We start from the raw sequence: 13,476 nt of genomic DNA on the forward strand, positions 1-13,476 counted from the left end.
CATGTACAAAGACATGACCAAGATGGCAACTAAAACAATGAGGAAAGGATGGTGTGATGATATTTAATAAATAAGGCTAGTTGTTCATATGGAAAAATAGGTGTCCACCTCACATTCTGAGCATAAATAAAATCTAGGATAATTAAGACCTAAATGTATAGAAATATTTTAGAATTAAAATGTAGAAAACCATCTTTATGAGCCTAAGATAAGAATAATTTTTTAAACAAAACACTAAGCCACAAGAAAAATGAAAATATTGATACATCTGACTACATTAAAATTAAATAGTTTTCTTCAAGAAGAGTCACAATAAACAAAGTTGAAATACAAGTCACACACTAGGAGAAGATATGTGCAACAAGTTTTATTTTAAAAAAACAGGATAAATGCCCAAAATATATAAAGAATGGCTACAAATCAGAGAAAAGATACTAGAAAAATGGACAGAAGTTATGCACAAGGGATTAACAGAAGAGAACACCCAAGTGAATTTACATATGAAAAGATGCTCATCCTTCCTAGTAAAGAGGAAAATGCAAAATGAAACAACAAGCTACTATTTCACACCATTAGACTAGCAAAAATAGTAAATTTTGCTGATACTAAGTATTGGCAAGGGTATTTGAGCAGGAGGTAGTATATATCCATAAACCTGTTTGCACCCTTATGTATTGGGTTGACAAAAAAGTTTGAGTTTTTTTCCATAAAATGACTAGTAGCACTTAGTTGTCTTTAACTTTATTTGAAACACTTTTGTTAGATTGAATTGTGACAGCTGTCATATCATTGTGCATTTTTATTTTATTTTTTTTAAAGATTTTATTTATTTATCTCCAGAGGGGAAGGGAAGGAGAGAGGGAGAGAAACATGAATGTATGGTTGCCTTTCGTGGGTCCCCTGCTGGGAGTTGGCCTGCAGGGAACTGGCCTGCAACCCAGGCATGTGCCCTGACTGAGAATCGAACCGCGATCGTCTGAGTCGCAGGCCCGCGCTCAATCCACTGAGCTACACCAGCCAGGGCTTCATTGTGCATTTTTAAAAAAACTCATAAAGATTGATGAATTTTTGCACAGCCATTTTAATATTGAAGATGGAAGAAAATATGCAACATTTTTGCCATACTATGCTTTATTATTTCAAAAGAGGTAGAAATGCAACTGAAACACAAAAAAATGATTTGTGTAGCGTATGGAGAAACTGCTGTGACTGATCAAATGTGTCAAAGTGAAGTGGATAGTGATCAAATCGAGACATTAATTGAAAACAATGAACATTATGTGATATGTGATGATTGAATAAATTCAAAATATCTAAATCAATAAAGTTATTAGTGAAAATGAAACATGCATCTTTTATTTTACAGAAAAAAACATACAGACTTTTTAGTCAACCTAATACATACCTCCAGAGAAACTCTCCACATGTGCCCAAGGAAATAATATACAAGAATGTTTTCTTCAGATTATTTATAATAGCACAGAAATTGCAAACAACCTAAATACCTTTAATTAGGAGTATGAATAAGTAAAGCAGAATATTTATAAATGAACACATGGCACTAAAAAAAAATTCACGAATAAACCTCAAAATTACAAATAAATGAAGCAAATTTTGAATAGATCATATACGATGAAACATTTATATAAAGTTTGAAAACACATGTATATGTAGACCTGATTATAAGGTAATTGCATAAAAACATGCATGTGTGGGTGTTCCCGTTGTCAAACTCAGTGTCGTGGTCAAGGCTGAGGTATAATGCCTTCAAGGAGGGCTTCAATTATATCTCTATATATTTAATTCTTTTAAAAATATATAATGCCTTGTCTGGGTGGCTCAGTTAATTGGAACATTGTCCCATACACCAAAGGGTTGCAGGTTCAATTTCTGATCAGGGCACATACCTAGGTTATAGGTTTGATCCTTGGATGGAGTGCTTATGGGAGGTACCCAATCGATGTTTCTCTTTCACATCAGTGTTTCTCTCTCCCCCTCCCTCTCTATCTAAAATCAATTTTAAAAAATATCCTCAGGTGAGGATTAAAATAAATAAATAGATAAAATAAAAAATAAAAATAAAATAAATATATATACCAATATAAAATACATGAGTGTGCCCTGTAGTTACAGGTTTCTTTGGCATTGAGGCTATCTAGGAAGCCTTGACTGGCTATGCACAGAATTATGTATGTTGCTTTACTCAAATTTCACCTACATGAATGTTAATTTCATTCAAAATATCCTTACAGAAACACCCAGAATAATGTTTGACCCAATATTTAAGCATCCCCTGGCCCAGTCAAGTTGACACATAAACTAAAACATCATACTTTTGTTTGCATATTCCTGATAGCCAGCAATATCTGATAGTCAGGAATTTCTGACAGTCAAGGGTCAAGGTTAAGAGCAGGGGTTTAGAAGCTGCAGACTTGAATTTGAATTCTGGTTCTTCCTCCTAATGGGAGGTGACTTAATATCTCTATGCCTCAATTCCTTCTTCTTTAAAGTGGGAATAAGAGTTTGTTGTAAGGATTAAATAAAATAATGCATTCCAAACTCTCAGCACAGTGCCCAGCCCATAGTACCTATCAATAAATGATACTTGTTATACTCATATTGCTCATTATATGTTACTCTATGACTTGAATGTAGCACATATAGAAAAACATGCTTTTGGCTGGAAAGAATACGTGGAATGAACAATCACTCTAAAGGAAAGCCAGCAACATGGAGAGAAGGTGTGTGCCTGCCCTCTCTCATTGGAGGTCCCCAGGGGCAGGGGTGGGACCTCAGATTTTTACCTGGACATCTCCACAGCAACTGCAGCTGTTTGGGAAGCCCCAGTGGTCATCATGACAGTCCAGGTTTTAATGCCATTACCCCACAGGTTAAACATGTGTTGTCCCTCCAGCCTTGTTTATCCATTGTATCAGTTATCTATTGCCAAATAATGCCACACAATAATCATACTAAAACATAATGGATTAAAATAATAAGCATTAACAATTGCTCACAAGTCTATAGCTCAGCTAGATAGCTCTGCTAATCTGGACCAGGCTGGGCTTTGTGGCTGGGCTCACCCATGAGTCCATATTCAGCTGGCAGGTTGGCCAGGGGCTCACTTGTTTAGGACAACCTCTTTCACAAGTCTGACGGATGGGATATCAGCTAAGGTGAGAGGCACAGGGATTGCATGCCTTTCATCATCTAATAGGCAATCCTGGACTTGCCCACATGGCACCTGAGCAGGGTTTCAAGAGAAAGGGGAAGCTGCAAGGCCTCTTGAGAGCTAACTCATCATATCCACCACATGCTTTTGGCCAAAACAAGTCTCAAGGCCAGCCTGATTCAAGGAAGAGAGAAATAGGCTTCACTCCTCATGGGAGAAGCAAGAAAATCACACTGCCAAGGACATGGACCCCAGAGAGTAATAGACTGGGGCCATTGGGCAATGCAACATACCCATAACTCCTGTCACTTCCCTCCCATTGACCTTCATTAGAAGGAGGCCAATCAGGCAATCGTATTTGTCCCTTACCCCCTAGAGCTATGTCCATTTCTGACAGGTTTATGTTTCATTACAGAGACCAAAGGGAGCTATTGAATGTTTTAAGAAAGCAAAAGGCCCAAATGAAAATGTATTTGAAAAAATATTTTCCTGATATTCAGGGAGCAAACACATTTGCCTGAGACAATTAGGAAGGCAGGATTGAGGGGAGACCATTAGAAACAGTGGAAACAAAGCTTACAGAGGCCCAGGTGTGTGAAAAGATGGTGTGGTGAACAAGTACAGGAAGCCTCCACTACTTGCCTATAATTAATTAATGTTGCCTAATTTAGCAATTAAATGTTTCTTCCCATATGTTCCTCTGGAGAGCCCATGATATTCATCTCCCCACTTAAAGGCCAAAATCAAGAATATAGAAGGATTCAATGTCTTTCACTTGCTCAAGCCAATTCATATGCATTTGTCCTCCAGCCACTAGAGAGCATTTGGGGGGGAGATGAACTTACCCCATAGGGGAGGGTAGTGTAGTGATTCAGTAATTGAGTTCTGGTCTCAGATCTGACTCAGCCACCTTCTTGCTGTGTACCTTGGAGCCAGCAGCAACTCTAAGAGTCAACTTTGACATCTGTGAAAGGAAGCAGTACCTACTGGTAGCCCTTCTGTGAAGATCAAAGCAGGTGAAGCAAGAAAAGCACTGAGCACAGTGCCTGTTAATAAATAACCACTCAGCAACTAGCAGATGGCTATTGGTCGTTCTAGCTCCACATCTTGTAGAGCAGGGTCCACACACACGAGGCTTCCATGAGCACCTCTGCACGCTCCACAGCTGTCGATGAAAGCATTGACTGGCCCAGGCAAGGCCTAAGTGCACATTTCAGGTCTTTGAAGGGAGATCTTGACAGGGCTGATTATTAAATAATAAGGAAATTAGTGCTCAGTCAAATTAAACATGACATTGATTTTTAAACTTTTATTAAAATATTATTTTTTCAGTATGAGCCAAACAGCCAGCAAGTCACATCTAATTAGTATCCATTTTTTAAAAATATGTGCATATATATAAAGCATATATATAGACTTTATATATGGTATATATTTTATATAAGTATAATATTTAAATAAATGATATGTAGGTATATAGATAATGTAAATGTGTATATTACATATAAATCATACAAATTCATAAGAATATATTCATGAATATATAAGTAGATATAGAATATATACTTAAATATATATTTAAGTAAAGTATATATTTAAGTAAGTGCATACATTTAAAGTATATGTGAATCAATATAAAGTGGTATATATATTATTTTATGTATATCGATACACATGTGTGGTCTTGTGCTGTTTGTCAATACTTTAGTTATCAATTTCTTCAGCATTTGGAGTAAGAAGGCAGCAACCATAAAAGCCACATCCATGACACTCTCCTGTCAAGTTACGCCCTAAGCACCTTCTCAAGAACTCAAATGTGGTTTACAGAAAACTTAGACTAGTAGATAGTGGTTTGCTCAACACTGTAAGTTTTCATAGACCTTTCACCACAAGGGCCAACTTCAATAATAACTTTTGGGTTTATTTGAATACAATATACAGATTTTATTCTTGTTTCAAAGGGATCTTGGAGCCCAGGAAATATGTAGTTTTTGGAGGCAGGATTTCCTCTTCTTCACACACAGAAAAAAAAAATGTGTGTATATATAAAGGCTGGTGCAACAGCTTTGCTTGCCCTGAGAGGATGTTGCAAACAGTCTGCTAGTCCATACTGCAGAAATCAAAACTCCCGAGGGCCCTGTGGCCCTGCACCCACATCTCCTTACTGTGCACCACAGCTTGAGCAGCAAGTGGAAAAGCCAGCCCTCCCCACACTGGCCCTTCAGCAGGATCTGCTCACACTGTCCTAGCAGACTTGGTAATGGGACTGTTTCATCCCTTAGCTGCCTCATAGACCTTTAAAATGGACATGTCAGGGTCAGGACTGATAGTTTCAGATGACTTCCACATCTTTCTGTTTAGGATTAAAACAGCATTTTGATCGACTTAAAGCTTATGCTTGTTTCAGTTCTCTAGTGCCACTAACAAAGTACCCTAAAATTTAATGGTTTAAAAAAGAGCAAACATTTATTTGCTCACAGTTCTGTAACCTGGGCAAGGCTGGCCCATCTCTTTCCAATAGCTGCTGAGTGGGGTGATCTGGCTGGACCGGAGGAGGAAGGTGTCACACATATCAGGTGCCTCATCCAAGGTGTTGAAACATTACAGGTTGCTGGGCCTCTCTCCATGTGCTCTGTCCATTTGTGGGCTAGCTCAAGCTCCTCTATGTGGTATCTGGCACCAACTGATGGAAACAGAAGCTTCCAGGCCTCTTAAGAGGTGGTTCATCATCCCCTCACTGTGTTTTATGGGTCAACACAAGCCACCAGACCAATTCAAGGAGAGGGAAAATATATACAAGAGGCGAAGAACTATTTGAAACCCATGGTATAATGGAAGAGAGAGCAGGCAAAAGGGAGAAAATTAACGGAATTACAGTGTCTGTTGCACAGAACATTTTAGAGCATGAGCCCAGAAAAGGCCTTGCTCATAATTATAAGGCCAGGCAAACCCCAGAAAGATGATCTAATAAATACCTGAGGTTCTTAATCTGATCAGCCTCAAAGGTTCTGTGGAACTATGCAAAATGTTGCCAACATACGCTTTTTTAGTTCCTAGAGGAAACGGGAATTTATAGCACTCAATACATCTTCAAGGGAGCCTATGATCCAAAAAAGGTAAGGAAGCATTATCCCATCGCTGACAGGCAGCATTACAACCCGATGGATGGGCCAGCCTTGAAATTAAGCACCAGCCCACAATTCTAGTGCTTCAAAAAAATTCAGAACTCTTTCAACCAGTACAAACCTGTTTTATATAGCACTTCTTTTTCACCAGAGACCTGTAAATGCGTTTTGTGCAGGAAAATACTTTAAATTTTAAAGTAAAGATCAAATTTCAAGGTTGAAATGTTCCAGGAAGCATCTTTTGGTAGAAATAAACCAAGGTCAAGAAGGCAGCTGGAGGGGGAGGAGAAAGACAAAGGACACTGGGATACACAGATGGAAAATCAGGTGGGCCAGTGCTGGCTTCAGGCTAACTGAGCCATTGAAAAGAACCAAATTGCTTCTAGCTGATAGAACTTAAGGAACCTCCTCCAGAGTCTTTTGAAACTGTATCTAACTTGCCTTTATTTGTCTCCACAGCCATGGGACCCGATGTGCAGGGGAAGTTTCTGCTGCAGCCAACAACAATATCTGTGGGGTCGGAGTGGCATACAACTCCAAGGTTGCAGGTAAGCTTTACCCTGCCAAACAGCAGGTTCCGGGCTGGCCAGGGCCTGGCAAAAACTCCCATTGCCACAAGAGATCTGGGACTCATAGATTTAACAAGAGTGAAAAAATATTTTTATTTTAACCTGTATGACAATATTTAAAAACTTTTGAATTTTATGTAAGCATAACATACAGAAAAGTGCACAGATCACAAACATATAGCTCAATTAATGTTTACAAACTGGCCAAAAAACAAAACATTACCAGCCCCCAAAAAGCCTTCCTTGTGTCCCCTCCCAGTTACACATAAGAATAAAGACAATCTTGATTTCTAACAGCAGACTTTGTTTATTGCCAGTTTTTAAACTTTATATAAATGGAATTATTTTTCCATACTCTTTCATGGCAATATCAAAAACATTTCAGTAAGACTCAAAGACTGTAGACAATGAGGACATGTGTATGAATTGTTATAACATGCTCAGAATCTTCAAAATGGTTTCGTGTTCATTGTGTTTTGTACAATGCATCTCATCTTTAAGGAAATATATTCTACCTAGAACTTTTTTACTAAGTTCCACAAGAGGGATATTCAACAATATCATCTTTACAGAGGCTTTGGAAATGAGAGTGGCAAGACACTAGAAATTTAGAAACCCAAACTTGTGCCCATCCCAAAAAAGAGAAGGAGAGAAAGAGGATGGAAGAGCAGGGTTCATAATCTTTCAAGAAGATGCTGGAGAATGGAGTGACTCCTGGCTAATTCTGAGTTTAGCATCAAATTGGTTCTTAATTTACTTAGGCTGACTCACCCAACCTTATTTCTCCTTGTTTACAACTGCCTTGATATTTTTCCTGGTGATTTAATGGAACCATAAACATACTTTGTGCTGACACTTGCATTTCTAGGAACCTAAATAAAGCAAACGCATCTTATACAAACCTACCATCAACCTCTTTCAACACCGCTAAGAAGCTTGCCTGAGCTAGGTGCTGAATTTCACAAAAGAATACATCAGGAAGGTTTGCAATGTAAATAGAGGAGGCTTTGTCCTTCCACTTTCAGTTCTCTTTACTTTGTGTGCATCCAAAATGCCAGCATTAAAATGTCAGAAGCCATTATGAGTTCAGGGAAAGAATATCACCCAATTAATATTTTATAAGCTAGGTTTGTACCTCGGGTGGTAGCTGAGGGAAGGTATGTTCTCTATTCAAAAGACAGAACTGGAGGCAATTGAAAAAGTCAAACCTGAATTTCTCATTCACAGAGACTGTCTTCAAATTAGTTTTGAAGGCTCTGTGCACCCAAAGTAACTCATTTTTTTGAACAAGGGATTCTTAAAACTACTGCCTGCAAAAATTAAGAGTTAGAGCAGGTTGAATTGTTTCGGAGGTTTATTGTAGTTCCTCATCTGCTTCTTCTATTTTTTTCTATTATCTGAACTCTGAAAACATCTGAGCTGCTTTTCAAAGGTACATAGTTATCCTGTTCTCTTCATTTGAACTTCCTAAAGCAAAGCCAGAGACAAAAACTGAGGTATATAAGGGAGGAAGAAATTTTCCTCTACCCTTCTAGGTTCATCTGGCTAGTCTAAGAATAAAATTGACATGACACAGATTAACAAGAGAAAATAATCAAATTTAACTATGTACATGTGTATAGGAGTTCCATAAGAATATGGGGCCCAAGAACAGATAGGGCAGTTGAGGCTCATATGCCATCCTGAGCTAAGGAGAAAGGGGTAGTATTTGGGGACTTTGAAGGGGAGGAAGGCAATACACAAGGAAGTGGAAAGGTGAATGTTTGGTAAACAGATGTTTGCTGGGCCACGCAGACACAGTGGGAGACAGACCAACTCTGATCACTAGGTCCTGCCATAACTAGTTCACATACACTATAGTTATCTATGAGGATAACTCCCTTCCAGGAACAGGCGCTCTATCTAAATTCTTTTAGATAATAAGAGGGAAGGTCAAAGGTTCTTCTTGAGTCCTTTGTTTCTTAAAAATAAAGTAATCCTGCCCTGGCTGGTGTAGCTTAGTGGACTGAGCGGGGGCCTGCGAACCAGAGGATTGCGGTTTAATTCCCAGTCAGGACACATGCCTGGGTTGCAGGCCGGTTCCCTGCAGGCCAACTCCCAGCAGGGGACGCATGAAAGGCAACCATACATTGATGTTTCTCTCCCTCTCTCCTTCCCCTCTAAAGATAAATAAATGAATACAATCTTTAAAAAAATAAAATAAAAAATAAAATAATCCTCACTCCAGAGAGACACGTTTTGGGATAGCAAATTTTGCTTACCTACAGGCGCAAGGAGTTTATTTGGAAGATGACCCCAGGAAGCCAGAGAGAAGGAAAGGTAGCAAATGGAAGGAAGCAACAGTGTGTAGGTGAGCTGGTTGCTCCCATAGACAACTGGAGACCTTACTGACTATGAGAATACCCCCTCAAATTACTGCCCCCAAGGTAAGGAGGCTGTCCCTCATTGGTAGGGAAAGCTCCTGAGACATGAACGCCCTTGCCTACCCAGCCTGCCATCAGTGAGCTGAGAACTCCTAAGGCAGAGAGCACAGCCCCAGGGAAATATTCAGATGAGGGCAGCAGATCCAGGCAGAGTACAACAGCCTCTGCCTCGGCTGCTGACTAACCCTCATCCCACAGGCAGGTGAGTGCAGCCTGGTATCTCAAAGATGCAACCCGTGCCCTATGAAACTTTCCAAAAACCAAGACCAGAGTTGGTGGGAGGCATGCCCAGCCACACAAAGATTTTAGCCAAGCAGCTACCTTTCTCCCCTTTCCACTTTCTAAGCCCCAGCTTTGCTCCTCTGTAACCATTCATGCTGCCTCTAACTCATGGTGCTCAAGGGCTGGAAGCTCTATACCCTGTCCTGTGTTCTTTAGCTTAGGACATCCAGTGTTCTCTAGGCTTCCCCCGAAGAGCTAAAGGGAATTCGTCATGAGGAAGCACTGAAGCATTGCTCAATATCCCAACAAAAGCAGAATTTCAGATTCCTCCACCTTATATATTTAGGGAGAACATTTTGTTCATTTTGCTTGGCAATTACAAAAGTTGGCTGTTTTTCATACTAAAAGAGCACACCCTTCCAGAAAATCTTTCCTTTCTGAGTTGGAGATGTGTGGAGTGCCACCTGGTGGCCTACTAAGATCTTGCTAGCCTCTGGCCCCATCAAGGTGTTCAGTTACCGGTTGGGGAGGCACTGGCAGCAATGTCGCTCCAGTGTCTGGGTATCTCTTTATCATCTCTTCAAGAAAAGACTAAGATTATAGTGCGGTAGAATCTTAGTCCATAAATAGAAAGGAAACAGAGATGAGATTACCAAATAAGTCCTGCTCATTTCCCCATTGAGGATCCTGTCTTTCTCTTATTGATTTGCAAGCATTCAAGGTATGTCCTAGACATTAGTCCCTACTCATTTTTTTAATAAATCATTTTAAAGATTTTATTCATTTATCTTTAGAGGGGAAGAGAAGAAAAGAGGGAGAGAAATAACAACGAATGGTTGCCTCTCATGCGTCCCCCGCTGGGAACTGGCCTGCAACCCAGGCACGTGCCCTGACTGGGAATCGTCTGGTTCGCAGGCCCATGCTCAATCCGCTGAGCTACACCAACCAGGACCCTGCTCAGTTTTAATCAATGCAAATATCTTCTCCCAAACTTTTACATGAGATCATTAGTCCAACTGGATTCCACCTTTGTACAGTGTGCTAACTGGGAGTCCAGTTTTATTTTTTCCCAAATAGGGAGTCAGTGTTTCCACTATTTAATAATCCAACCTGTCTCTTTGATTTGTGGTGTCATCTCCATTGATATTAAGTTCCATTCATACATGGTTAGTCCCTGGGTACATATAATTTAAATAAAGCCTCCTAGCAGCTGTAAACTAGAAAGTGTTAGCCACACTTTTTCTACTACTGACTCTTTGTATACGCTTTTCTCTCTGCCTGGAATACTTCACTCCTACACTATACCAGCTCACCTTTTCACCCTTCAGCTCTCAGGTCCCCACTGTTTTCTCCACCATCACCTCCCAAACTACCTTCCTCATCTACACTTGAGAAAGCCTGAATTTTCCCAACCAACAATAACTACTTTTGGATACCATACATTCTTATTATTGTACATTATCACATATATAAATACCTTTCTCCTCAGGCAGATGACAGTCTCCACGAGGACAGGAGCTGTGTTTGTTTTCTCTCACCCCTCAGAATTAGCACAAGGTCTGCACATAGTCGGTGTTCAAACCCTACTTCCTGAACAGCAGAAAGCAAGGACAGAATACAGAGAAGAAAGGGCCAATGAAGAAACCCATTTTAAGTAGTAGATATTTATTGTTGAATGGAAGAATGGGTGCATGATAGGAGTTGAGAGATTAATGGCATAGTGTTCTAAGGACCCAAAGCTGATGCAGTTTCTATCTAGAAAGCCAAAGTATTTTCTTTTCCACCAGCACCACCTTACCTCTGTTCCTTTATTCCACTCAGATTAGCAGTTCCAACTAGATCTGGACCTCAGTCTTGGGTGTCTACCTTGAGCCCAGTCCTGGTGTGCGTGGTAGAATACAGCAGTGAGCCTGCAGACAAGACACCTACGCAGCTGACAGACTAAGAGAAGACTCAGACAATGAGTAAACACACACGCACAATAATATCGGATAATCATTGCTGGTAGAGACAAAACAAAGCCAAGTGGCAGAGAGTAACTGGGGCAGAGAGCACTTGAGCGTGGACTCTACAGCATCATCCCTGGGATTCCATAGAGCTTCTCAACACAGACCCAGGGTTCAGCCAGCCCAGATGGGATTGGCCTAACCTCCCTTCCTTTTTTAGCCATAGTGTACAGATTTACATATTGAGCTTCAGGATGAAATCTCCCTTGACCAAAGATTCTGAAGAGTTTGAAAATCACACTGTTGGCCATTGTTAAAATAACCTGGAATTTCGCAACCAGCAATGAACTGCTTCCACATATTTAGGTCAACATACTTTTTACATGTTTTAAAATAAACCAATAAAAATCACCCATTAGCACAAAAATTAACGTTTTCATATTCTTAAAACCTCAATTAGTGTGAATTTGCTCCTTAGCTTACTGATTAATACCTGTTAGCACTAAACGTGACAAATAGAGATGCTGAGGTTTGTGGGCAGATGTAGCGTTTCCTGGTGTCAGGTACAAGCTCATCTTTTGTAACAGGAGTACAGGCAGAACAGATTTGGCTCAAATCCTCTGGACCATTATCCCCTAGAGCAGCAATTTTCAAACTTTTCCATCTGATAGCACATATAAACTAATTACTAAAATTCCATGGCATGAGTATATATACACTTTGCTGATCTGATGAAAAATAGGTATAATTTTGATTGATTTACCAAAAACAATAGTAACAGTAATTATCTACCCTTTTTGCTCCATAGTGACTTTTCAAAAAATCAGGTACTTATACTTGGATTTCTAGTACCAAAAATTAACCAATCAGATGCAAACTTATTATGCAATGTGACCAATAAGATCCTACTCTATTACGTGACCTACATAGTTATAGTTCAAGACAGGGCATTTACAGTGGATGGCTATTTTGTTGTTGTTGTTGGCTTTTGTCATCTTTTTATTTGTCAGTCTATGGGAAAAGAGGTCAATGCCCCTGGCTAAATAATCGGGTATTGCGTGTTTTTAAGATTCTTGCAGCACACTGGTTGAAAATTGCTGCCCTAGAGGCTAGCAGCAGTGCACATTGTGCAGAGACATGAGGCTCAGAACCTAAAAGAATATAGAAGATAGATGCAGAGCCACCACTGGTCATTAATTTGGTGATCAGGCCTCGGGGTTGGGGGTATAGGGGAATAGATGCTTGATGTACACATCTCAGCTTGAATCACATCAGCCAGTAGAGCATTTTCACAAATGTGAAGACACTGAGTCCTAGCTCCCTGGTCTTCCCTCTTTGCCTCTGTCTCTCATTCTTATTCCTTCTCTTATGTCCTCTCTGTGTGTCCCCCTGTAGCTCCTAGAGTACCCAGAGACAGAGGAGAGGCCCTCCCTAAAAACCCTTGGGTCACTCTAAGCCTGTATCTTGGCTGCTAATGGTGCAGTCACTTGCAAAAATTAATGCTGTGTCTCATTCAATTAATGTATGCCTCATTTCTCCAGAATGTAGCAAGATTAAAAGAATGTCGGGAGCCTGGCCCCTGAATGTGAATGAGAGTCTTGCTTCCAATCTGTGGGTGCCCTTGTCTCTCTTGATGCTGAAACAGTCAGAAGATTAATGCACACCAGCTCTGATGTTCTGTGCAGCACAAAGGGAGGCAGGGAGGGGATGAAGAGGGAGAGAGACAGAGGAATAAGAGCTGCAAAGAGAGAGGGTACAGGACACAGCTGGATGTACCACACACTGGCTATATAACAAAATCCAGTGTTGCCATTGGCTGGCAGATTGTGGGCCAATCCAGGCGTACTTCAGCCAGGATCAAATCTGCCTCACCTTCCAGTTAAGGTAGCTGTTCAGTCATGGTCATCTGGGCACTTCTGAGGTTTCTTCTAGCAAGAAGGTGAATACCAACCTCTCTGTGATATTTCCTTGTCCACAAAGTAGGCATGACTTCTCACAAGAAAAAGCTTCCCTATCTAG

At 40.3% G+C, this 13,476-nt stretch overlaps 1 protein-coding gene across 1 annotated transcript in view; it reads left to right on the plus strand.

Moving 5' to 3' along the window:
* PCSK2 (proprotein convertase subtilisin/kexin type 2) overlaps nucleotides 1–13,476 on the plus strand; it is a 356,721-nt gene that overhangs the window by 284,137 nt on the left and 59,108 nt on the right. The window contains exon 7 of the mRNA XM_037043083.1: nucleotides 6,757–6,845. Coding sequence (XP_036898978.1) covers nucleotides 6,757–6,845 — 89 coding nt within the window. The remainder of the gene's footprint in view (nucleotides 1–6,756; nucleotides 6,846–13,476) is intronic.

This window comes from Sturnira hondurensis, unplaced genomic scaffold, assembly GCF_014824575.4.
Source record: "Sturnira hondurensis isolate 20B ecotype Veracruz unplaced genomic scaffold, ASM1482457v3 Scaffold0003874, whole genome shotgun sequence".
Taxonomy (NCBI): Eukaryota; Metazoa; Chordata; class Mammalia; order Chiroptera; family Phyllostomidae; genus Sturnira; species Sturnira hondurensis.